The following is a 26,358-nucleotide window of genomic DNA, read 5'->3' as shown; positions in this document are numbered from 1 at the left end:
TAAAGGAAATAAATTCCTTGCTACACTAACATTCCATCTTGATCCCAAGAAAAGTGTTCCATGACATTTGTGTTTGTGTGACAACACAATCTCAACAGCCCTTGATGAACCTAACTACACATTTAGTGGTGCAACTATGCATAGGATATACAGCTTTTATCTAAAAATCTAGATAACTAGGGTTGCCAGCTCTAGGTTGATAAATGCCTGGAGAAGTTACTAGCTAAGGTTGACCGACTTCCGGTGGCACTTGTAAACCTCCAATAACAGCAGATCTCCAGGCAGAGTTCTGGCTCACTGAACAAATGGCTGCTCTGGAGGGTAGACTCTGTCATTATACCTGCTGACGGCCCCTCCCTCCCCAAGCTCCACCCTCCTGACCTCCAGAAGCTTCCAAACCCAAACTTATATATTAGCATGGTCAATTAGATATAGGAAGGTACCTTTTTCCTCTCCTTCCCAACAGGAACCAAGAAGTATGAAAATGTACCTTTAAACTAATTTAGCTCTTGAGACACTCTTAGCAGCACTTCAAGCTTTCCCTCTCTTTCTTTAAGGACATGACCACAAAGCCTTCCTACCCAGAAAGCTCCCACAGGGCCAAATTCTTAGCTAGCTTTCTTTAAAAGGCCTGCTCTACATGGAATCCCTTATTTGTCAGGAACACGGCCTAGCTTTCGTTTGGAACAATTTTAAGAAAGTACATTTCACATTGTGAAGTGAAAATGTTCCACAGAGCAACCAAAAAAAAAAAAAAAAACCCTGTCTTGCAAATGCTTTGAACAGAGACACTGAAAATATTCTCCTTTCAAGTCAATCTTAAATGTGTTTGTTCACTGATGTTTCATGCTTCCTTGTTCTGCCCAGTGAAGGAATCTGCTAAGCTTGAACACATATGTCTCACACATTAAAGAAGAAAAGGAAATTATGAACGGTGTGAATCTTGGGAACCGTTTTAGATTTCCACCCATTTTAACAACTGTCCACCATCTTAAACTTCACAGCTAGTCTGTTTCAGTGTAACAGAAGGTCAACACTGATAATGATACTGAAAATAAACATAGCTAGATGGTGCTTGACTTTTCGGCCTTTTAAAGACATTAAAAGGAGACTGAGTACCAAAGTAAAGATCCTAACAACATAACCATAGAATCATAGAATAGAATCTAAACACCGCCTGCGGCGCGGACTAAATAAAAGAGTAAGGGCTTTAGGGGTGGGATGTGTCCGGGATGAGGAAGGGTCCGGATTGGACCCTTCCTCCGGACAGACAATCGGAGGGACCAATCGGCAGGCGCGAAGCCTGCCTTGTAAAAGTGAACTTCAAAGGAAATTTCAACACATTTCCCTAGATCTGATCTACAGTATTTGCTGGCGTATAAGACTACTTTTCCCCCCTGAAAAACATGCCTCCAAGTGGGGGGGGGGGGTCGTCCTATACGCCGGGTGCACTTCAGTTGGGATAGCCCATAGTACTGTAATGTAATGTAACAAACTCTATATTTTGAGTGGAAATGTTGGGGGGGTCGTCTTATATGCCCAATTGTCTTATACGCCGGCAAATACGCTAATTTGGATTTATTGGGGTCTTATCTGCCCCTGAGAAGTAACTATGAGCACTTTCTCATAAGGCCTATGACCTTAAAGAGAAGTAGGAAGTATGAATGTTATTCCATTTTTCTCTAGTTATTACATGTGAATGAGGAAAGGGAGGAATGCCATTAAACATGGAGTGGGTGAGTAACGACAATGTGAAATCAAAGCAAAGCACCTGGTGAGAAATTCAAGGAAAGATTCTTGATTCATCATGGGAAAAAAATCACTCTAATTTCAAACCTGCTTGTCAGCCCTGAAACAGGCCCGATGACGCACTAGAATAAAGGAGGACTTTGCAAGATTTACAGAAAATAAACAGCACAGTTTTAGAAGTACAACAGATGCTGAAGATTAAGGCAATGAGCTAGGGATCACAGTTAATCAGCAATGAGTTGGGCTGGGGAAATAACTGATGACAACTTTATTGTCTCTACTTGTCCTGCTTAAAAACCACTTTTAAACCTTGTTGTCAACTGCCCAGAGCCCACTAGGAAAGGGCCGTGGAGAAATAAAATATTTATTTATTGTATTCTCTTTTGGAAGGCCCCATGGCTCCCAGAAGCAAAGTGAGGGGAGGGGGGCATCATGGGGTTAAAAGGACGGTTTGGACCCAACCCACTATCAACAGTCTGAACACATTCTGACTGGCATCTTGTGTCCAATTTTTTTTTTAAATCAGAGCAGCCGTAGAAATTAGAGAATATTAACAATAACAAAAGGGTTCCATCTCCCTCATATTGACCAAGCAAGTAATAACTTCTGAGAATCATTCTCCATCTCATAGATCGAATCAACCCTGATGTATACATGGTGTGTGATCTCACAGACTCCCAGAGCATTATGTTCATTCCCATCATTCCAGCATGCCATTCTGTCAACTTTGTTATCCTGAGCCATACTATAGCTTTCAAGCATCACCAGACAAATGGGAATGGATCAGGTATAGGGCTGCTAAAACCCTGACTCTCATAATCTAAAGATATCTCTATTGAGTGACGGTGTAATGTCACGATTGGGGAAACCCAGAACTTGACTGACAAAAACTCTAAGGTTTTACCACAGCATTTCTGGCAATTCCTAGAGAAACATGCTTTAGGATGCTTAGGGCTAATGCTGCGTTGAGCAGGGGGTTGGGCTAGATGGCCTGTATGGCCCCTTCCAACTCTAGGATTCTATGATTCTATGATGACATGACTTCCAGGATTCCCTGGAAGTAACATCATGCCATCACTGATAGGTCCCCCCTCGGTCTCCCAATAGTAGCCAGGCCACAACTGCCCTGGTTCTTTATTGCCTGTTTCTTGGCTTATTCCATGCTAAATCATGTAATAAACGAAGCATTTAAACAATCGCAATTCAAGCTTCTTCTATTATGCGTGAAAAGTAAAACATTCTCTCTTTAGCACTAGCAAAATAAAGAAGGCTGGTCACAAAAAAAGCTTACCGGAAGATGATTAAGTGGCACATCAACTTGACCGAGGAAATCGTCTCTGGTCTGTTAACAAAACAGGGAAGTATGTTATCAACTCAATCGCAATAGCTGAGGATCAAAACAAGGAGCAGATAAACAAATACAGCTATGTTGACCTGTCACCACTAGCAGCACTGTCAACTCCTGAAAGCCTCTAAATAGCTCTCCTATTAAAGATCATCGAAGCGTTGTTGAGGGAAAGTTGTAAGCAACACTCAGAAGTGAAATTCCACTTATATCTCATATTTCATCCGTCTTCTTGCATGTATACAGCAGTTCCCTGTAAATGTGCTATAGCGGGGGTCATCAACCCCAGGTCCGCGGTCCGAGATTCTCGGCAGCTGACCGTGGCTCCCTCTCCCCGCATCCCCCGGAGCAAGACGCTCACCAGGTTGCGAGCAAATCGGCCGCTAAAGCGGGATCGCACATGCGCGTTTGCGGAGGGCTGTCGCGCATGCACGGGGCCCCGGGTCGTCCTCTCCCCCCACCCCTTGGCAACGGGCCGCAACCTCAAAAAGGTTGCGGACCGCTGTGCTATAGTATAAGAAAGAAACTTCAGATATAGATAAAACACTTTATGTCCCTGACCCCATTTTAAAACATGCATATTAACACTTCATGGCCACTATGAAAACCAACAAGGTAAAAGGATAGGAAATAGCACTTTCTTGAACCATGCAGCCCCAAGGTGTTCCTAGTAAATGCTCATGTTAAGCATGTAGGAAAAGCAAGTTATCTTGTCTGTAGAATACAAATGGCCTAGTAAAATTTTAATGCGCTCCTTGATGGCCATATGTGCTCTTGCATCCATAAGCTTCCTTATTCATTGTAATGGACAGGCCTGAGCCACAGGTTCATAGACAGCCAGTGTAGAATAATGGCTAGAATGCTGGCTTCAGGTCTGGGTAAGGCTCCCAGCAGCCAGTATGGAAACTAGTGGAGAATTACCGGCAGAGCCTGGGGATGGAGGAGTTTTGGGGGAGAAGGAACCTCAGAAGGGTGCAAGCCTTTCCAAAGCAGCCATTTTCTAAGGGGGATCTGATCTCAATGGTCTGGTGATCAACTTTTAATTCCGGGAGATCTCCAGGCCCCAAAAGCAGGCTCACAAAACCTGGATCTGTGGGATCTAGATTTAATTCCCCACTGACCAATGAAGGTTGTGAGATGACAGTGCACCCTTCACATGTTCTCAGTCTAACCTACCTGACCAAGTTGTTGCAGGGATAAAAAAAGGGGAAAGGAGAACCACACTCGACACTCTGAATTATGTGGCCATTGAGGAAAACCAGGATGAAAATGTACTATATATTTTAAAAATATTTCTTTATAGTCTGTCTTGTTCACTGAGGTTCAAGGTAGATACTGGATAGATAAAAACATATATCCCATTCAGTGAGGTTCATTGTCACAAATGAGAACAATTACCACACCAGGGTAAGTGGTTATACAAATTGGATCTTCAATAGCCACAAACGAACACCAGATTGGGGCAAGGAGGCCAACCTCCAGGTGGGATCTGGGGATCCCCTGGAACTACTGTTCTTCTCCAGAATACTGAGATCAGTTCCCTTGGAGAAAATGAGAGCTTTGGAGGAAGGATTCTGTGCTTAGGGCTAATCCTGCATTGAGAAGGGGGTTGGACTAGATGGCCTGTATGGCCCCTTCCAACTCTATGATTCTATGATTCTGTGACACTGTACCCCACTGAAGGCCCTATCCTCTCCAGCCCTCATGCCTAAATCTCCCAAGAGCTTTTCAACTTGGATCTGCAACCCTACCTCCCTATCCCCTGCCAGTGTTCATAGGTGACCTGGGAACCCTAGACAAGGGGTTAGTCTGGAAAGCAGCCTACATTTGTTCTCCTCTCCTCCATTTTCAGCTTCATAGGAACCCTGTGAGTTCAGTTAGGCTGAAAGAGCCCAAGGTCACCCAGCAAGGGCCCAAACCTGGGCCTCCCCAGATCCCAGTTAAACACTCGAAGGTAAAGGTATCCCCTGTGCAAGCACCATGTCATGTCTGACCCTTGGGTGTTTTCTTGGCAGACTCAATACAGGGCCCTCTAGCGTTTTCTTGGCAGACTCAATACAGGGTGGTTTGCCATTCCCTTCCCCAGTCATTACCGTTTTACCCCCCAGCAAGCTGGGTACTCATTTTACCGACCTCGGAAGTCAAACTTGAGCCGGCTGCTGGGATCGAACTCCCAGCCTCATGGTCAGAGCTTCAGACAGCATGTTGGCTGCCTTACCACCCTGCGCCACAAGAGGCTCTACTCAAACACTCTAACCCAGGCTTTTTCAACTTTTTGACCATGTAGAAGCCCCTGAAAAATATTTCAGGCTTCAAGGAGCCCCAAATTAGATGTCAGCTGACCACACACCCCTGCCTTGCTCCCCAAAGTGACATTACTCTCAGCACCCTTTGCCCTTCTTTTGCTCCCTCTCCCTGCCTTTACTACTCCTATGGTGGCTCTGCCTCACGTAGGCCGGAAAGAAGGGCAGGAGCTGAGAAGGCAGCATGGACCCCCATACCAAACACCCATACCACTCCTGTGGACCTCCTTCAGAACTCTCACAGACCCCCCCCCCAGAGGTCCACAAACCCCTGGCTGGGAATCCCTGCTCTAACCACTATGCCACACTGGCTCTGATGGAGCTAGGCTTCTCATTTGACCACCAGGAAGAAAAGCAGCACCTGTGCAAATGGGTCAGCATCTTGGCATCCATCTTGGAACCACCAGCACAGAGCTGGGGTCCACATGGGATGAGGGAGGGGGCTGCAGGCAAGATCACAGTTGCCAAGGTGACAAGCCTACTTCCCAGCCAACATCCACGCAGCTTCCAGCTGTTGCCCTAGAAACCAGAGAATAAGATTCCAGTGCCCCAAGAGACAAGGTAGGAGGGATGGAGGGGGTGGGACCAGTTCAGGAGAGTTAAACCCCATCCAATCACAGCTGAGGAGGCAAGGATAAGAGCTAATGGGTTGGAAGAATGGGCTCACTTCCAGGTCTGAGGCATAGGGTGGCCTTGGGCCCTCACTGCATGGGCCCCATCACTGTGCCCCTCCAAGTAGAACCCTACTATAAGCAGATGACACCCTCCTGATTCTCCCCCAGAAGCTTTAGCCAGCTGTCTAGAAGCAGTGACGAAGTAGCTCAAGCATCCTCATCTGAAACTCAGTCATTCAAAGATGGAGGTCCTATGGCTAGACAGAAAGGGACCAGGTGAGGAAGCATGTTTACCCATCTTGGATGGTGTGCAGCTATCAGCGGCTCGCTCTGCCAGGAACCTGGGTACAATCCTGGATGCCTCCGTCTCAATGGAGGCCCAGGTCACAAGAGTAGCGCGGCTGGCATTCTACCACCTTTGCCAAGCCAAGCTACTAGCTCCCTACTTGGCCCTGGAACACCTAGCCCAGAGATCCATGCGATGGTCACCTCTAGACTGGACTTCTGCAACTCGCTCTATGCAGGCCTACCCTTAACTCTGATCCAGAAACTACAGCTGGTCCAGAATGCAGCAGTCAGGGTCCTCACAGCAACACCATGGAGGACCCACATTCAGCCCATTCCACAACAACTGCACTGGTTACCAGTCGAATTCCAGATCAGGCTTAAGGTTTTGGTAATTACTTTCAAGGCCATATGTGGCCTGGGCCGAGTGTACATGAAGGACCACCTTTCTGCCTACGTCCCTCAAAGAGCTCTGCACTCCGGAACCTCCAACCAGCTGTACCAACCAGTGATCCCTGGCCCCAAAGAAGTCCGCTTGACCTCAACCAGGACCAGAGCCTTTTCTGCCCTGGCCCCCACCTGGTGGAACGAGCTCCCAGAGAAGATCAGGGCCATATTGGAACTAAAACTGTTCCGCAGGGAGCTCCTCCACCAAGCATTCGGTTGAGGTAGATTGAAGCTAAACAGCATCTACTGGGCCCCCGAACCTCCCACCCTTGAACCCATACAACTGAACTGACCAACCACGTGTCTCCTAGATTGTTTACTGTTTAATGTTAGAATGTTATTTTCTATGTTTATTGCTATTACTATTACTGTTACCTTTATTTGATATAATCACAGCGTTCATTGTACTATTCTTTGTTTATGTTCCATTTGAATTGCCCTGAGTCTTAGGGGAGGGCAGTATACAAATTAAGTAAGTACATTTCTGCATATTCTTCCCCCATTGCCCTTGTCTCTGTATTTCCTCTGCCTCCTTCTGTAGTCTCTGCCTTCTTATCCTCAAACTTCAGATTGGAAATTGTCCAGGTGAGGGACTCGTTTTTTTTGTTGCTTTGCACAGCTTTGCCTCTATTGATGGTACCATGGAAATAAATAAAGACACAACTATGGGCTTATTATTTTAAAATAAGAACTGGGTTGATTTATATACATATTCCGCAAAAGCTGCCTTGGGAACAGATAGCCAAAAGTATGCAAAAGTAACATTAGAGAGGAAAACCTGAAATAAACGCTTGGCAAGCAATCTGGTTTCTTTGTGCAGTTCTCCCTAAATGCTAGTTGGCGGTTCAGAGAAATTGTTCTCTGTTGGGTTCCTCTGTCTGATATATTAATGGAGACTTGTGATCTAAATGCATCACAGGCTGCCCGATTTAAACCTCGCTATTTCACATCAGACAGAAACAAATTAGATCGAGGTTCCTGAAATGTCCAATTGTTTTGTCATCTGGGAAATTAACCATTAGCAACCAGCCAACAACAGCAGCAAAAAGAGAAACGACTTTGCGTATTCCAACAGTACAAAGGGGGAGAAGAGTAATGCCATTATAAGACGATCAACAATCAAGTTATGTCCTTCGAAGGCCAGATTTCGACAGACAAGAGAAGTGCAACTGTTATTGTGGTACAGCCTGCCATGAGCTGCATGAAATATACTCTCAGTTAACAGATGCAAAGACATGCACACAGGCTAGGGTTCCCATTTGCCTGCTTATTAGGGTTTAGTGTTGTCAACTTCTAGGTAGCACCAGGAAATCTCCTGCTATTACAGTTGATCTCCAGACAACGAAGATCGGTTCCCCTAGAGCAGGGGTAGTCAACCTGTGGTCCTCCAGATGTTCGTGCAAATGCTGGCAGGGGCTCATGGGAATTGTAGTCCATGGACATCTGGAGGACCACAGGTTGACTACCCCTGCCCTAGAGGAAATGGCTGCTTTGGAGGGTGGACTCTATGGTATTATACTCTAATGAGATCTCTGCCCCAAACCTTGCTTTCCTCAGGCCCCATCCCCAAAATCTCAATGTATTTCCCAACCAGAACCCTATTAGGGTTGCCAGCTTCCAGTTGAGGCCTGGACATCTTCCAGAATTATAACAGACGACTGAAATTAGTTTCACTGGTGGTTAAGAACCACTGTTTTAGAGGGTTTCATTCATACGAACAAAGACATGCGCTAGGGCTAATGAATTATCTTCCTAAACGGCATCTCGAGATAGCCACAGAACGAAAGGTCTGTTTTCTAAGCAAGTGTGTTCGACCACTTATCGTTCACTTATGAAAGAATCCGATAACGCAACGATGGAAACAGACCAAATGCTTCTAGAGTGGACGCCCTGCCATTTTTCTTGTTACAGATCGGCCTCCTGCACCTTCTTCCAGGATCCTAGGTTCTAGTTTTGTCACTGTCATTTCATTTTGGTTGTGCGCTGCCTTGAGTTCTGTAAGGCGACTAACAAACGTTTCAAATAAATAAATAACGAACAAATCAATAAGCCCCTGTTCAGTGACACAGAAGGGAATCTTATTAATCGGGAGGATTTCAAATAAATAAATAATAAACAAATCAATAAGCCCCTGTTAAGTGAAATGAAAGGGAATCTTCTTATTAATCAGAAATATTTGTCACCTGTGTCTCTCCACTACACAAATCCCGAGTCACCATAACCTCTGACAACTGACATTCCTTGTGGCTATTTTTAAGGTGGTAAAATCCTGCCAATTTCTCCTCACACGCTCACGCACGCACACACAGACACACAAGCACACTCTTCTCCCTTAAACAACTGTATCCACGTTTTGCTTTTTCGGTTGATTTTATCCTTGGATCTTTGATGCTCTTCTGCTGGGGCGACAATTTTAAATTAAAAGCTGCTTGCAATGAGGCTATGTCTTAACTATTATTGTATTATTATTGCAAACAGATCTGAGAACTATCATAGATGAAGGATCCTGTTGGTAAAAAGAAGTCATACTCCAGTCCAGGAGCACCTTAGAGACCAAAAAGACTTGCAGGGTATGAGAGTCAAATTCTCCTTTGTTAAATAATGAAGGTCTGCAACGCAGGGAGTTTTGACAACTCAAAATCCAGTTGGACTCAAAGGTGGTCCTGGTCTTGCATCTAGCTGTTCTATTAAAGACCAAGAAGACTATTCTCTGAAACTGTCTTGCAGGTTAAAAAAAAAATCAATCAATGCTGTATGAATGATAACAATGCATTGTTATCAATGCTGTATGGATCAATGCTAAAATTCCTAAGACTGCATTCACAAGGTTAAGCTTTCTTCATAATGCTGGAAGTTATCCCATATACACACACCAGTTTAAAGAGATCATCATAAGAACAACAATGACAACCACAACAACTTTATTTATAGCCCACCCTTCCTGGATGGCTCAGGGCCAGTAAAAACAGGGATTCATACAATTAACATTACAGTGATAAATGATTGATAAATGATTAATTTAGAGCCAGTTTGGTGTAGTGGTTAGGAGTGCGGACTTCTAATCTGGCATGCTGGGTTTGATTCTGCACTCCCCCACATGCAGCCAGCTGGGTGACCTTCGGCTTGCCACAGCACTGATAAAGCTGTTCTGACCGAGCAGTAATATCAGGGCACTCTCAGCCTCACCCACCTCACAGGGTGTCTGTTGTGGGGAGAGGAAAGAGAAGGCGACTGTAAGCCACTTTGAACCTCCTTTGGGTAGGGAAAAGCGGCATATAAGAACCAACTCTTCTTCTTCTTCTAAATTAGAAGAGTTGGTTCTTATATGCTGCATTTCTCTCCCTTAAGGAGTCTCACAGTGGCTTACAATGGCCTTCCCTTTCCTCTCCCCACAACAGACACCCTGTGAGGGAGTTGAGGCTGAGAGAGCCCTGATATTCCTGCTTGGTCAGAACAGCTTTATCAGTGGTGTGGCCATCCCAAGGTCACTCAGCTGGCTGCATGTCCACACTCCTAACCATTACACCAAGCTGGCTGGATTAATTACATTGCATTAATTAAATTGCATTAAATTGTATTCACAAACCACCTTATAGAGGGTGCCCGATTTTGTTGGGCAGTTGGTGGTTTTTGTTCCCAGTCACATATGGTTCCCAACCTCCATTTGGTACCTGCCAATCTCCTGTACCATAATTGATCTCCACATGATCAAGACTAATGTATTAAAATCTTATTTCTAATGGCAATATTTCCTTGAGAAAGCAGAGAGGCAGAAGCTGTACCAGGGAAGAGTGGAGAAACAACAGAGTCTGAGTAATTAAATTGATTCACCTGCAGGCTTTAAAAAAAAACATTAAAAATCTTTGTAATGTTTACAGACCACTGCAATTTGATAAGTCGAAGTACATTCCTCAACTAAGTGCTAGTCGGGGGGGGGGGGGAGACACATGGAAAGCAAGCCCTGTTTCAGAAGAAATCATTCTCCCAATAATTAAAAATGTACAGGAAAATATAGTCTAATCCCAACTACTTGAATGTAGCTTTGCAAGGATTTTTTTTAATCAACGCAATGAGGCTTGACAATATTTCCAGCTCTAATAGGTTCAGGAATGAATGTTTCCCACTAAAGCAATTTGCATGTTATTGAAAGGCCACAACTATTAAGTTGACCAGTTGAACCATTTCCTTTCCTTTTTAACTGTCTAGATAACAACGGCTCTGAAGCCTTTGTAGCAAGAAATTTTGTTTGGGGGGGGAAGTCTGATGACACAAATCAAAGGAAAGACTTTTTAAAAAGAGCCAGCATGACTCTCATTCATAAAGTGAGCTATTTTCCATTCACTGAAGGAATGGCAGAATTCTCTAGTTTGACTGCTTAGACCCAAACCAGGTTCTAGGCACAAAACATATGCCCCAGAAAATTCTCCCCTATAGAATTCCAGCCACTATCCACCTTAGTTGAAACATGCTCCCAAGACGACCCATATGACTTCTTCTATCCACCTATAGCAGCCTATGAAGCTTCTAGTTTTTTCAGCTCACTTCCATTTATGTCAGTCTGGCCCATTCTGCTCAACAGCGGCTGCCAGCCATGCATTGCTGCAGAACTGTATGCATTTTGCAAAATGCAAATTAATGCAAAGCCAACCTGGCCATTCTTTGCCCCCTCTGGGCCACCACAGGGGACACAGGCATGCTGCAGGACAGGCCCTATTGGCCCCCGCAGCGGCTAAGGGAAAACGGATTCCCCTGTGTTCCCTTAGACCGGGACAACTGAGGGCCTGATCCGTGGCAGGCCCAGGAAGGGTCCTGCCCAGCAGCTGCATCATGTAGAAGTGGGGACTTGCCCCATTTCCATATGACCACCCTCTCAGTCTTAACCGCCCATGCTGAATCGTCCACAGAAATTTGATGGCTGTTTCTATTCCCTTGATGACACTACAAAGTACAGCCCTGGGGTGCTCCCTACCCAAGAACAACCAGGCCAGCCTTCGGTCTAGCAGCAAGTATTGTGTGTATCCCTCTTGGGGAGAGGTTGTGGCTTGAAGACTCTTGGGGAGAGGTCACTGGCAGTCTTCAAGCAAAGGTTGGATACACACTTTTCTTGGATGCTTTAGGATGCTTAGGGCTGATCCTGCGTAGAGCAGGGGGTTGCACTAGATGGCCTGCATGGCCCCTTCCAACTCTATGATTCTATGATTCTAAATAGTAGAGAGTCAGCTTCCCCTGTGGAACGCCCATTGTTGAATCCCCAGCAAATCAAATTTAAAAGATCAGGTGACTAGCTGCCAGTCAGAAGAGACAATACTGACCTTGATAGGTCAATGGTCTGAGTCAGGATATGGCAGCTTTATGGGTGGTGTTCCCTGTCATATAGGGTTCCCATCTCCTGGTATAATTGATCTCCAGTTGATCAAGATCAATTCCCCTGGAGGAAAGTACTGCTTTGGAGGGTGGACTCTATAGCATTGTAGCATGCAGAGGTCCCTTCCCTCCCCAAACCCCACCCTCTCTTGGTGGGATGCCAGCCTCCAGGTGGGACCTGGGGATCCCCTGGAATTACAGCTCATCTCCAGACTACAGACTACAGTTCCACTGAAGGATATGGCTACTTTGGAGGGAGAACACTGTGGCACAGTACACCACTGAGGTCCCAGTCATCTTCAGGCTCCCCTCTCCAGGGGCTTCCTAACCTGGATCTGGCGACACCCAGTCCCCAGCCTGTGGCCAGGGGGTACTTGGCAATCCTAGCTCCACCCCCAAAATCTCCAGATTTTCTGCAACCCAGAGCTGGCAGCCTTCCAGCCACAAGATTGTGTAAAATTTCCCTTGTCACTAATGCAACTGGGCCCTGAACATTGCCTTAAAGGTGCTATTGGACTGAAATTTTGTACTGCCTTTCTTTATTCTGGAATAAGGACTAATGTCTCCCAGTCATTTTTTTAACACTAAAAAGCTCCTTATTTGTCAGCCTTTATGAACGTTCAATGAAAGACACCAGGAATGAGTTTAAACATCCTTTCTCTTTTATTACCGGAAAGGAATTGAACAATTTAACCTTCCTCGCTGCCCAAACAGCCATCAAACCAGTTCGGGCCTCTGTGAGGAGGATTCTATGGTTGTCCATGGCAACCCTGAGGCCTAGCAGCCCTGTTGTCAAGAATCCTGTTTCACTCAGGTTGTCAACTAGGTTGGTTTTCAACCTGCCTAGCTGGAATGTTGTCTGCACAGTTTGGGTTATTTCCCTTCCCCCCTAAACTGCTTTGCCTTAATATTTCTCAATGAGCAAATGTATTATCAGACAATTAGTCTAATTCAGGGATCGTCAAACTGCGGCCCTCCGGATGTCCATGGACTACACTTCCCATGAGCCCCTGCCAGCAAATGCTGGCAGGGGCTCATGGGAATTGTAATCCATGGACATCTGGAGGGCCGCATTTTGACTACCCCTGGTCTAATTTATAGATGCTACAGATCAACATCTTGTGTCAGTTTCTTCTGTATCCAATACAACGGCAACTTTTTAAATTTTTTGAAAGGAACATAATTGTCACTGGGTTTTCAATGTGTGCATAGGGTGCAAACATGCAGCCCACGATGCAATCCTGTGTGCATTTATGTTTTCAGGTCATACATACACCTGAGACACATGGCTGACTGTTCAGCTAATGACAATAATGTCCCTCCATAGGAAAATAAAAACCCCCGGTTGGATACGTGCCACTGAGTTCTATTGTCCAATACAATTAAATTTCACTGGGGGCAATTTGTGAACACAGATGGAAAATGAATCTAAGGTAATCAGCTATTCCCCGAGCAACAAAAGTGCTTTCTTCCCCTGTGTTTAAGTCAAGATTTAATAGGTAATTTACCTGCTGGATGAGGTTTGAAAGGAGTATTCTACTGGCTTGGGGGAAGCTAAAATGGAGGCTTCCCCCCCTTTACATTGTGTGTGTGGTGTGAGATAGAACGCAAGAGCACAGCGGATGGGATTTCCCCCCCACCACAGTTGGTTCAAAGAGAAGCAGCCACAGAGTGCTGGTTTTGGAATCAGATGCAACACTAGCAACTGTACTACCTGCTGTAGTAGTCCATTTGCCTGCAGCAGGAATACATATTTCATTGTCACTGAACAGATGTTACAAAAATTCCACAAATATTCAGTGCTCCTTACCATTCAAAGAACACCGGCAGTAACAAATCCAATGCAGACTTATTGCAATCTAAATTTTGGTGTAGTGGTTAGGAGTGCGGACTTCTGGCGACGGGTTCGATTCTGCATTCCCCACATGCAGCCAGCTGGGTGACCTTGGGCTCCCCACGGCACTGATAAAACTGTTCTGACCGAGCAGTGATATCAGGGCTCTTCTCAGCCTCACTCACCTCACAGGGTGTCTGTTGTGGGGAGAGGAAAGGGAAGGCGAATGTAAGCCACTTTGAGCCTCCTTCAGTTAGAGAAAAGCGGCATATAAGAAGCAACTCTTCTTCTTCTTCAGTCACATCAGGGCTCTCTCAGCCTCGCCTCCCTCACAGGGTGTCTGTTGTGGGGAGAGGAAAGGGAAGGCGAATGTAAGCCACTTTGAGCCTCCTTCAGTTAGAGAAAAGCGGCATATAAGAAGCAACTCTTCTTCTTCTTCAGTCACATCAGGGCTCTCTCAGCCTCACCTCCCTCACAGGGTGTCTGTTGTGGGGAGAGGAAAGGGAAGGTGACTCCTCCAGGTAGAGAAAAAGCGGCATATAAGAAGCAACTCTTCTTCTTCTTCTTCATTGTTTTCAATGTGCTCAGACTGGAGGGACTCCACAGAAGATTCTCCTCAGACAGTGTAGAAAGGGATAAGAGGAAGCCGAGGGATGAGTTTCAATCCTGGTATGAACCATGACACCTCCCTCAGCATGGAGCCCCCTGAACTTGCTTCAGTGCTTCTAAAAATGGAACATGTTCATGTCACTGCTAACGTTATGTAATGGAAGACGTGATAATGGCCACTAATTGGCTCTGAAAGGTGCTTAAGGAACTTTGTGGTCCCGCAATGGCTGCTAGCCATGGTGACTAAATGGAACTTCTATCTCGAGAGTCTTATCGTCCTCTGAATACCAGAGCTGGGAATGCAAGAGCAGCAGGAAGCTTTGACCTCCATACCCTGTTCTTAAGCTTTCTGGAGGCATCAAGCTGGGCACTGTATGAAAGAGCCTGTTCACCTAGTTGGACCACCGGTCTGAACCAAAATGTTCTTATGTTCAAGAACCACCCCAAATTTAAATGATTTATACAATATATCAACTCCCCTTTTGATGGGCTGTTTAAATCCCGTTTTATGTGACCCACACTGACTGAGTGCAGAATTTGGCAAACCTTGGTTTGATAAGTAGATGGCAAGAGCAGACACTGGATTAACTTAACGCTTTTAAGCAAATACCAAGTCAGACTACTGGTCTATCTAACACAATACTATCTAATCTGAAGGACAGAGGATATCCAGAGTCTCAGACAGAAGTTTGTCCTGGTTCTGATGCCTGTGACCTTTTAACTAGAGATGCCAGAGATTGAACATGGTCTGTTCAGCCTGGGGAGAAGACGACTGAGAGGGGATCTGATAACCATCTTCAAGTATTTAAAAAGCTGCTATACAGAGGATGAAGCAGAGTTGTTCTCTCTTGCCCCAGAGGGATAAACCAGAACCAATGGGATGAAATTAATTCAAATGAAATTCCGTCTAAACATCCTGAAGAAGTTCCTGACAGAGCGGTTTCTCAGTGGAACAAGTTTCCTCGGGAGGTGGTGGGTTTTCCATCTTTGGAAATTTTAAAACAGAGAGCCATCTGACAGAGACGCTGATTCTATAAAGGCTCAAGGGGGTGGCAGGTTACAGTGGATGAGCGATTGGGATGTGAGTGTCCTGCATAGTGCAGGGGGTTGGACTAGATGATCCAGTAGGTCCCTTCCAACTCTGTTATCCTATGATTCTATGAACCAGGAACATTTTGCATGCCAAACTGAGGCTCAAGCACTGAACCATGGCCTTCTTGCAAACTCTGTTTGGGGGAAATAGACAGTGCATTTTCCTCACTGGTTCATTGGTCCCTTTATCAGTGTGTTTCAGAAAACACTGAACTTTAGAATTACTTTCTCTTCAGAATTGGCTGGCATTTCCATCAGAGTTGGCAGCCCATGTACATTGCTATACTCAGCACACAGGCTGTTTCGTTCGCAATGCTTTAATTCACAGACACCTTACCCATGTTGTCAACTGCACCTACTGGCAAGTGCCCTGTACATGTTCAATCAGGCAACCAGAGGGGCTGAAAAGAAGGGGAAAAAAACCCTTATATATGGAATTATCACTGTCACTGAAAAGACCCTCAAAATATGTTTGCAAAAGTGTATGTGAAATCCCCTGGTGTATAAGCACAATTTTAACTAAGAACTATCATTTTACACAGGGGGAAGGTACCTATATAACCAAAGACTGATGAGTTTTGATGCAGAGTTTTGAATATTTATAATTTGATTAAAGGCTCATTTTAGTTTTTTCAACTGACACTGATAATTCCATCTATAATTGCCTTGTTCTGGCTTGAAAATTCCCACCCTCTCATTTTGTTGTTCGTTTCACTGTACATGTTCAATGCCACCTAGCCTGTTTTCATACTATACCTTAATAGGCTTTATTTTTTAAAAAAAATAAATTTCAGAACCATGTATTTGGAGGCTCTCTTTTTAAGACAGGAGGAAGAATTCTTTGGGTTTATGATATCCACGTGTATAGAAGAAGAATTGGGTTTTATATGCCGCTTTTCTCTACCAGGATTCTCAAAGCGGCTTATAATTGCCTTCCCCGACCTCTCCCCACAACAGACACCCTTGTGAGGGAGGCGAGGCTGAGAGAGCCATGAGATTACTGCTCTATCAGAGCTGTGACAAACTGTGGTTGAGTGGGGAATCAAACCTGGCTGGCCAGATCAGAAACCACCGCTTTTAACCACTACACCAAGCTGGCTCTCCAAATATAAGCTGGGAGATAGTTTTGGAGCTGGATCTCAACTAACTTATATATGGAATTCTAGCCACGAGATAAAAAGCTAAGGAACTTTTTGCTAAACAGCTGCTTTCTTACATGTTTTAAAATAAGGGTACTTAAATTCACCAGTCAAAATGACGGAAGGCATGAAACCCAGTCTCCAGTCCTCCAAGTACATCTTGTGCTCATCCCTCCAGGTTCCTCCTCCTTTGCCCTGGTCACATACTACAATTTAGATCTGATTACAGCCAGCGATTCCATGAAGCTTTCCAGATACGCATTCAGTTTTTCCATAGCTGTTCCCCCTCTTGCTGTTTCCCTTCAGCTGCAAGACGTAACAGCGGCAACCCATTCCACTTCACCCCACACACGGCAACCGGCCCTGTCTCACGCAGAGCACAAAACCTCTCTCCGTCCACCCACGCCCTTCCCAACAAAACCTTAGAGGGTGGTGAACAGTTGGAAGATGGAGGGCAAAACCCCAAATCTGTTCGCCAAAAGGAAACCGGAAGCCCAAAGATAACGCCAGCGGGAACCACCGTGATTACAGTGATTTCTATTTTGCTTTGAATTGCAATGAAAAGCCCACCCCCACCCCAATTTGAGCCAGTGAATAGACCCTGGCTGAGAAGGGCTATCAAGGGACTGGATGAAGCCATTAATAAAAGCCTTGGCAGTAAGACAGCCAACATATGTTGCCCTTTGGAAGGTCCAATCCTTGTGTAAATGTCACTGTCATTGTTCTCTTGGCATTTGTGTCTGCTCTGTGTCACTATCACGGGCCAACTGAGATAACACAACATATGGCTCTCAGGGTAGGAGGTGTTGACATTCCCAAGGCAGAGCTCTGAACGAAGAAGGAAGCAACACCTCAAGGTTACCAAAGTGGACCACCACGGTTGTTCGAGGCAATCCGAATGCTCAAATCACACAAGTGTTGTAGGACCTCCTCCCGTCTGCCTTGCTCCAAAACTATGCTCCACCACCATTGTAATCTTTGCATAGGAGAGGAATTTCCAAAGAAATGGCTGCAGGCTGAGACTCAGAGTGTAGAATTTGTGAGCACTGGTCATTGATGTGGCACCTTCCTTGTGTTTCAGGAAAGTGGGCAAGGTCCTTCCCCAGTGGGGCTTGTGCTTGCCAGCTGGCTTCCATTATGAAAGAGCTACAGCTGGAAAAAAGGTTGAGCTGCCAACTTCCGTGGGATGTATGTAGTGGGTGGAAGCAAATGTGGCTCTTTTGGTGGACGATCATTGCAAATATGAAAGCTGATGAGTGACTACTGCTGGCTCCATGATGGCCACTGTGTGACACATTGTTGGACTGAATGGCCCATTGGCCTGATCCAACATGGCTTCTCTTATGTTCTTATGTTCAGGGAGTTGGACTCAATGTAGCTAGGGACATTGTTATCTACTTTGATATTTTTCATCTTCATAACAACCTGGTGAGTAAGGCTGCCAGCTCCAGGTAGGGAAATAACGGGAAATTTTAAGGGTTGAGTTAAAGGAGGGTGCTATTTAGGGGGAGAGGAGGGACTTCCACCTTCCAACGCAGCCATTTTCTCCAAGTGAACCAGCAGCCCTACCTATGAGGTACTTTAAATTGAGAGTGAGTGATTTGCCAAAGGTCATCTGGCAAGCTTCCAGAACAGAGTAAGCATTTATACGTCTCTCAGATATTAGTGTGACACCATGTTTGCCCTCAAAATGAAATTGCTATGTTTTATAGGGGAGAATCATAACCGGGGAACACCCGTGGAGAATGCTCTGTTTGAGCAGCTCCCTTTAATTTAGAGAAGAATTAGAAAAGCTGTCTTGGACCCCCACTAGGTAGAAAGGTGGAATGTGACAACTGACTTAAAGCCATATTGCTAGTGTTTACCGCCCTGCCTATAAAAAACGACAACAATCAAAGCAGGAAATGCGCCAGCAGAAAAGAACAGAAGAAACGAATTGAGTGCAGTTTTGCAGACTGTAACAGTTGCAGCCATTTGACCTAAGAGAACCAGTCAAAACGACGGAAGGCAGCTACTTGGGAGCTGACTTAAAGCACTTAAATTGATTGGTCAATAAATATCGAAAATGCGAGGCAGAATTTCGGTGATAGAATTAGTTTTCATTTGTTCAATTAAATGGGAAAACAGCCAAAGACACGGGGATAATCTGGAGTCTGGATAGTGATGGGAGGTCATATGAGACATGCAAGAGGCCCGATCCAGAATCTAGATCTTTTATTTCCTATTTGGATTGCAACTGGCAGCTGGCAGCTGGGTTGCAGTGAAGCCTTTATTAGGTTCTGAGGGCTACCTACGCATTATTCACACGGCAGAAAAGAGCAAGGATCCAGCAGCACTTTAAAGCAGGGGTAGTCAAACTGCGGCCTCCAGATGTCCATGGACTACAATTCTCAGGAGCCCCTGCCAGCGAATGCTGGCAGGGGCTCCTGGGAATTGTTGTCCATGGACATCTGGAGGGCCGCAGTTTGACTACCCCTGCTTTAAAGACTAACAACATTTGTGACAGGGGATATGCTTTCTGAAGAACTGAGTAGTGAACCATGAAAGATCACCCCGTCACAAATTTTGTTAGTCTTCGAGGCAGCCTTTCTCAACTTTTTTACCATGGAGAAACCCCTGCGACATTCTTCAGGCTTCAAGAAATCTCAGAAGTGGCACGATCATGCGGAATATGGTTAGGAAACATAGCTGGGTACACGTTCACCTGGGCCCCCTCCCCTTCCCATCATTGGCTGGGGGGGCGGGTGGGTTGACATGACAATATATGGCCATATCACCCAACGTGGTCATGTAGTGGTTAGGAGTGCTGACTTCTCATCTGGCGAGCCGGGTTCGATTCTGCACTCCCCCACATGCAGCCAGCTGGGTGACCTTGGGCTCGCCACAGCACTGATAAAACTGTTCTGACCGAGCAGGAAGAACAGGGCTCTCTCAGCCTCACCTTCCTCACAGGGTGTCTGTTGTGGGGAGAGGAAAGGGAAGGCGAATGTAAGCCACTCTTTGACTCCTTTTGGTAGAAAAAAGTGGTATATAAGAAACAACACTTTTTCTAAATGTTTAACCAATTTTTAAATATATATATAACAAATTAATTAACTCCCACCCATTCAGGAAACTCTTCCAGGGCAATCAAGAATCCCCTGGGTTTCACAAAACCTTGGCTGAGAAAGCCTGCTTCAAGGTGCTCCTAGACTCTTTTCCGCTGTTAGAGACAGACTAACACAGCTGCCCATCTTGATTAACACGGAGGTTGCAGAAGATGCATCGTGATGTACACACGAATACATCTCTGTGCAGTTTTGTTCGTTTACAGTGAGGACACATCCAGAAACTGCCACGCCCCTAAAAGCTCATGGAGTCCATACCTATAAACAATCCTTTTATATAAGGCTGCTCCAAAACAAACACAGGGGGAACCCTGAATACCTTTTACATATTTATTATGCAACATCCAGCAAATATTAACATCTTGATTGCTGATAGATGCCATTCAGCGTTATTTGACATTCAACAGTATTTTGTGGTTGAGATGCCAAAGCAGTTAATATTTAGACAATATGTGCAAGTACACATCGGCCAATAGCTGTTAAACAAAAAAAATATATTAGTAAATGAAAGCTGTGGCAAATCTAGACAGCATCCTAAAAAGCAGAGACATCACCCTGCCAACTAAAGTGTGTCTAGTCAAGGCTATGGTCTTCCCAGTTGCAATGTATGGGTGTGAAAGTTATTATTATTATTATTATTATTATTATTATTATTATTATTATTATTATTTAATGTTTAGTTGGACCATAAGGAAGGTCGAGCGTCAAAGAATTGAGGCTTTTGAACTTCAGTGCTGGAGAAGACCCTTGTGAGTCCCTTGGACTGCAAGGCGAACAAACTGGTCAGTCCTAGAGGAGATCAGCCCTGCCTGCTCCTTAGAAGGCCAGATCCTGAAGATGAAACTCAAATACTTTGGCCACCTCATGAGAAGGAAGGACTCCCTGGAGAAGAGCCTGATGCTGGGAGCGATTGAGGGCAAAAGAAGAGGGGGACGACAGAGAATGAGGTGGCTGGATGGAGTCACTGAAGCAGTCAGTGTGAGCTTAAATGGATTCTGGTAGAGGACAGGAAGTCCTGGAGGATCATTGTCCATAGGGTCACGATGGGTCAGACACGACTTCGAAAACTAACAACAACAACGGGTGCCAGGGTATGAAATTCCGTATCTGACACCTGTCAAATCAACGACACCAAAAGATACTAGCATGATTACATACGTCAGTGCTGTCAAGTCGTGACTGATTAATGAGGACCCCTGTCAAGGAGCTTCCAAGGACAGTGAGAAGCAGAGCTGATTTGCCGTTGCCTTCCTGTCATGGTCTGGCATCCAAGTGCTGACCCAGCTTCTTTTCCAAGATCTGGCTAGATCCAACTATACAAGGCCACCTTCCGCCATGCTGAAATGCTTAAATGACTCCATTTAAAAAAAAAACCCAAAACATCTGAGATAAGTTTTCACCTATAAAAGTTAAATTTGAATTGACAAATATTGGTGAGAACACGAGTATATAAATAGAGCCGTATTGGATCTGACCAGTGGTCCATTTAGTCGAACATCCTGTAAGACATAGTAGCTGGCCCAAGTGGAGAGCCACAAAAGAAGGCATGGAGACCAAAGGCTTCCCTGATGTTGCCTTCAAGCACTGGTATTCAGAGATTTCATGAATGGAAAGGTTCTCTTTAGAGAACCTTTAGATCAATGCAATCCTGTGCAAAGTTAACTCCAGTCTAAGCCCTCTGAAATCAATGGTCTTTGACTATAGTAACTCAGCAGATGATTACTTTCGATGAAGTGTAGATTCAGGTGGGTAGCCATGTTGGCTTGAAGCAACAGAACAAAGTTGCTCCTTTGAGACCAACAAAGTTTAATTCTAGGTATAAGCTCAAGAAGACCTGAAGAAGTACGCATGCACCCAAAAACTCATACCAAAAATACCCTTATTTGTAAGAATAAGTCCAAGTCATATCTTTTAACAGCATTGGTATTATCACATCTTGGTGCAGTGGTTAAGAGTGACAGCCTCTATTCTGGAGAGCTGGGTCTGATTCCCTGCTCCTCCATATGCAGCTAGTTGGGTGACCTTGGACCAGTCACAGTCCTCTTAGAGCTGTTCTCACAGAGGAATTCTGTCAGAGCTCTCTCAGCCCCACCTACCTCACAGGGTGTCTGTTGCGGGGAGAGGAAGGGAAGGTGATGGTAAGTCACTTTGAAAATTCTTTGGGGAGTTAAAAGCGGGGTATGAAAACCAACTCTCCTTTTTTTTCTATCAAGATGACCCTGTTCGGTTTTCAATGCAAGATTCATTCATAGTTGGTTTGTCACTGCCTTCCTCTGCATATAGACCCTGGCCTTCCTTGGTGGTTTCTCATCCAAATAATAACCATGGCTAACCATGCTTAGCTTCCAAGATACAATGAAATCGAGCTAGCCTGGCCTGTCCAAGTGAGAGCATCACACCCATAAACATAGCAAGAACTGAACAATCAATCATAAGCATTTGAATGGTCAGGAAAGAGGTGAAAGGGTGATTTCTAATTATTTGAAGAAGAAGAAGAAGCAGAAGAAGAGTTGGTTCTTATATGCCACTTTTCCCTACCCGAAGGAGGCTCAAAGCGGCTTACAGTCGCCTTCCCATTCCTCTCCCCACAACAGACAACCTGTGGGGTGGATGTGGCTGAGAGAGCCCTGATATTTCTGCTCGGTCAGAACAGTTTTATCAGTGCTGTGGTGAGCCCAAGGACACCCAGCTGGCTGCATGTGGGGGAGTGCAGAATCAAACCTGGCATGCCAGATTAGAAGTCCGCACTCCTAACCACTACACCAAACTGGCTCTCACCAAACTGCATTTGCTTTTACAGGGGGATTATAATCTTGCAAGTAGGGCAGGGGTAGTCAACCTGTGGTCCTCCAGAGGTCCATGGACTACAATTCCCATGAGCCCCTGCCAGCATTTGCTGGCAGGGGCTCGCGGGAATTGTAGTCCATGGACCTCTGGAGGACCACAGGTTGACTACCCCTGAAGTAGGGAATCTGTGAAGAATTTTAGAAAAATGGGGGAGGGGAGGAAGGATAAACAATTCAGAAATCCCCCCTGATCCAGTTCCCACCTTTAGGTCACTACAAACTCTGAGGGGTTCAGGGAAGTCAATCTCTCTGTCTCCCTTTTGGTCCTCCCCCTTTTAAGTGACACTCAACTGCTTTGAACGTTGATTAAAAAGCAGAGAGTGTGTTCAGTTGTCATCAAGCTGATCTTGGGGGGGAGTGGGAGCAAGAGGCCCCCCTCTTGAATTTCACAGTGTCAAATTATTTCTGCTTAACTTGGGAGTCCATTGGGTATGCAGAAATTCCAGCTTGGTCTGTGATTGGACCTCTTTTGCTAACCAAAGACAGCAACTCACACACAAACACATGCAAGACTGCCTTATTCTGAATCAGACCGTCAGTTCAACAAGGTCAGTATTGTCCCCTTAAAACTAACAGTGGATCTCCAGGGTTTCAGACAAAAGTCTTTAACATCACCTATTACTTGGTCCTTTTAACTGGTGATGCTCTGGATGAAGGTTGGTTCCTGAATACGACACTAACTGAACACTGAAAGTGCTTGCCCTCACCCGTGCCTGCTTCTGAAACATTAAAGGTAAAAGTATCCCCTGTGCAAGCACCGAGTCATGTCTGACCCTTGGGGTGACGCCCTCCAGCGTTTTCATGGCAGACTCAATACAGGGTGGTTTGCCATTCCCTTCCCCAGTCATTACCATTTACCCCCCAGCAGCAAGCTGGGTACTCATTTTACCGACTTCGGAAGGATGGAAGGCTGAGTCAACCTTGAGCCGGCTGCTGGGATTGAACTCCCAGCCTCATGGTCACAGCTTCAGACAGCATGTCGGCTGCCTTACCACCCTGCGCCACAAGAGGCTCTTTTGAAACATTAGGAGCCTCAAATAGTTTTATCTAGCCTACCGCTCCACAGAATTGACTACAGGTCTGTAGTGTCCTAAGAGCCTCTCGTGGCGCAGAGTGGTAAGGCAGCCGTCTGAAAGCTTTGCCCATGAGGCTGGGAGTTCGATCCCAGCAGCCGGCTCAAGGTCGACTCAGCCTTCCATCCTTCTGAGGTCGGTAAAATGAGTACCCAGCTTGCTGGGGGGTAAACGGTCATGACTGGGGAAGGCACTGGCAAACCACCCCGTATTGAGTCTGCCATGAAAACGCTAGAGGGCGTCACCCCAAGGGTCAGATATGACTCGGTGCTTGTACAGGGGATACCTTTACCTTTACCTATAGTGTCCTGAATATATCATTTTATGTAAAGGAGCCAACTGGCTATGACAATCGTATATTTTACTATGCTGCTTTTATTTGATACTTGACCAGTGGTAAAGGCAGTAACACCGAAACATTTCTCGTCAGTGGAAGCATTAGTATGTTTGCATGTATTGATCTGACTGAGTCTATGCTAAAAGCCTTGGTTAATAAACACTGGTATTATCTTAACCCCGCCTGCAGCGCCGCGGGCGCCGTGGACTAAATAAAGCCGTAAGGGCTTGGGGGGAGGAGTTAGGGTGGGCTCTGTCCGGGACGAGGAAGGGTGCTGATTGGCCCCTTCCTCCGGACAGTCCATCGGCGGGGCCAATCGGCAGGCGCGAAGGGAGCAATTGGCACGTCAGACTGCCATGTCCCGCGTGCCGGCGGCCTGCCGACTCGCCGGCCGCGAGTTCCTGTTCTAGCGCCCGCTGTATTGTAAGTACAGCGGGCTTGATTACTAGTATTTTTATAATTGTGTTCCACCCTGTAATGGCTTAAGATCATTTCCCCTGATTCTGAAGATGGAACCTGGGACCTTCTGCATGCAAAGCAGAGACTCTCCCACTGACCCTTGCCCAAACTATGAACTTCACAACACAACTATGAATTTTACTACTTAGAATTTCATTGAGACAAAACTCTTAATATTACTTTGTTGTTCTTCTGACACGCCACCACCAGGCATCAAAGCAAAACTTGCCCGTTTGTTCCTTTTATTTTGGAAAGAAACACACATGCTCTCTTCCCCCCAGACACTAAATCTACATAACCTCCTACACAAAATGGGGCCGCTAAGCCAATTAACGTAACAAAATATTTACAGTAGTTTCAATTTGTCTTGGAAAGAAAAACAAAAGTATAACTTCTGAGTTTGCCCTGTGTTTTGTTATTACTTAGCACAAGTGGCAACCCATTTTGCTTCTGCTTGTAAACGGACTGCAGAGCATCGACTCGCTCAAATTTTGTTTTTCTGGATTGTATACATGTTCCTCACACACTGCCTTGTGATCAAAATGGGGGCAGTTTTAATTAGAACGCGTTGCCATTCCCCCCCAGTTTTTTGGTCTCCTCAAGTGCCGTGATCATGTTGCTAAACATTTCACGAGCAAGCCACTGTACTTGTGTCCGCTCTCCAATTACTCCAAGTTATTTTTAGCGTGAATGTTTAAAACAAACATTTTACCCTCCGCTGTCCTTTTGTTTGTAAACAGTAAGGCCGGCCGCGGAACGATTCCATTCTTTTGGCAATGCGCTGAATAGGGCACTGATTGAAAGGAATGGAAACCATGTCAAAAGAGAGCATTAACAGAGGACCGTTACCTACAATTTGCTTTGCCCAAACAGGGACCCCCGTTTATCCCACTTGACTGTAAACATAGTAATAGCTGGGCTATATTCAATGATAATCCTCTTTTAAAGAAAAAAAGGCAAAGGAAAACCGTTCAAGCCACTCTGGATATCTTTAAAGCTCAGTTCTTCTGGATTGCAGGAGAAGAGGAAATGCTACTTCTGTGCAAAACCATGCATGTGTGAACCACTCTGAATCCAGATAGCTTGGCAGCTATGAAGTGGCCTGATTCAGAATCAAAGCGATAGACAACCAAGAAGTGTAAAAAATATTTTGTTTCTTCAAAGTGTTTTGATGCTGCCTTTCCATCTGATGAGGTTCTCCGTGGGCGGCGTGCATAAAGGCATTTGAACAATTTTAACATTTTAAATCCAAAAAAAATGATTCAATAAAAACATATCAATGAACACCAGAACCAGGGAGGAGGGCCAATAACCATTATTAGGGGGTACGCCAAACGAAAACTGTTAATTTCCAAATGGCTTATATTTCTCATAAAATATTGAGTTTTGGGCAACTGGCAGTGATGCACGGGTGAAGATTCGTGCATTTCACAGGCAGGCGCGGATGTGGCAATTCACAGGCAGGTTTGTGTTGTCCGCACACAAATTGAATAACCCGGCAAATATTCGGCTTTTCCAATTGCAGAATGTGAAGAGATGAACCAGCAGGGACTCTTTCTTACAATGCTGCAGATCTATTCCTGTTACAGAAGAGGGTTATCTCCGTGGTTATGTCCATTTGAAATGCTGCAGGACACGTTTGGTCAGGAGGATGTGAAAAGTCATGCACATTCATGAAATTATCAGGACTTTCTTCCCTTCCCCCAGGGGCTGGAATGTCCTGAAGATAACGCCACAGCATTCATGCTTTGCATT

General features: G+C 45.3%; 1 protein-coding gene across 14 annotated transcripts in view; it reads right to left on the bottom strand.

Annotated features, from left to right (window-relative positions):
* Positions 1-26,358, bottom strand: part of NEDD4L (NEDD4 like E3 ubiquitin protein ligase) — a 312,252-nt gene that overhangs the window by 96,975 nt on the left and 188,919 nt on the right. For 13 of the 14 annotated variants that reach the window (XM_077346870.1, XM_077346875.1, XM_077346874.1 and 10 more), the window contains one exon: positions 3,041-3,091. In XM_077346870.1, the coding sequence (XP_077202985.1) occupies positions 3,041-3,091 (51 nt within the window). Of the gene's footprint in view, positions 1-3,040; positions 3,092-5,758; positions 5,844-26,358 lie in introns of those variants that run through there. The other variant, XM_077346872.1, reaches the window with a different exon arrangement.

Source organism: Paroedura picta, chromosome 7 (assembly GCF_049243985.1).
Source record: "Paroedura picta isolate Pp20150507F chromosome 7, Ppicta_v3.0, whole genome shotgun sequence".
In the NCBI taxonomy this organism is placed as follows: domain Eukaryota; kingdom Metazoa; phylum Chordata; class Lepidosauria; order Squamata; family Gekkonidae; genus Paroedura; species Paroedura picta.
The sequence above is the reverse complement of the archived record's forward strand: the minus strand, read 5'-3'. Positions and strand labels throughout refer to the sequence as shown.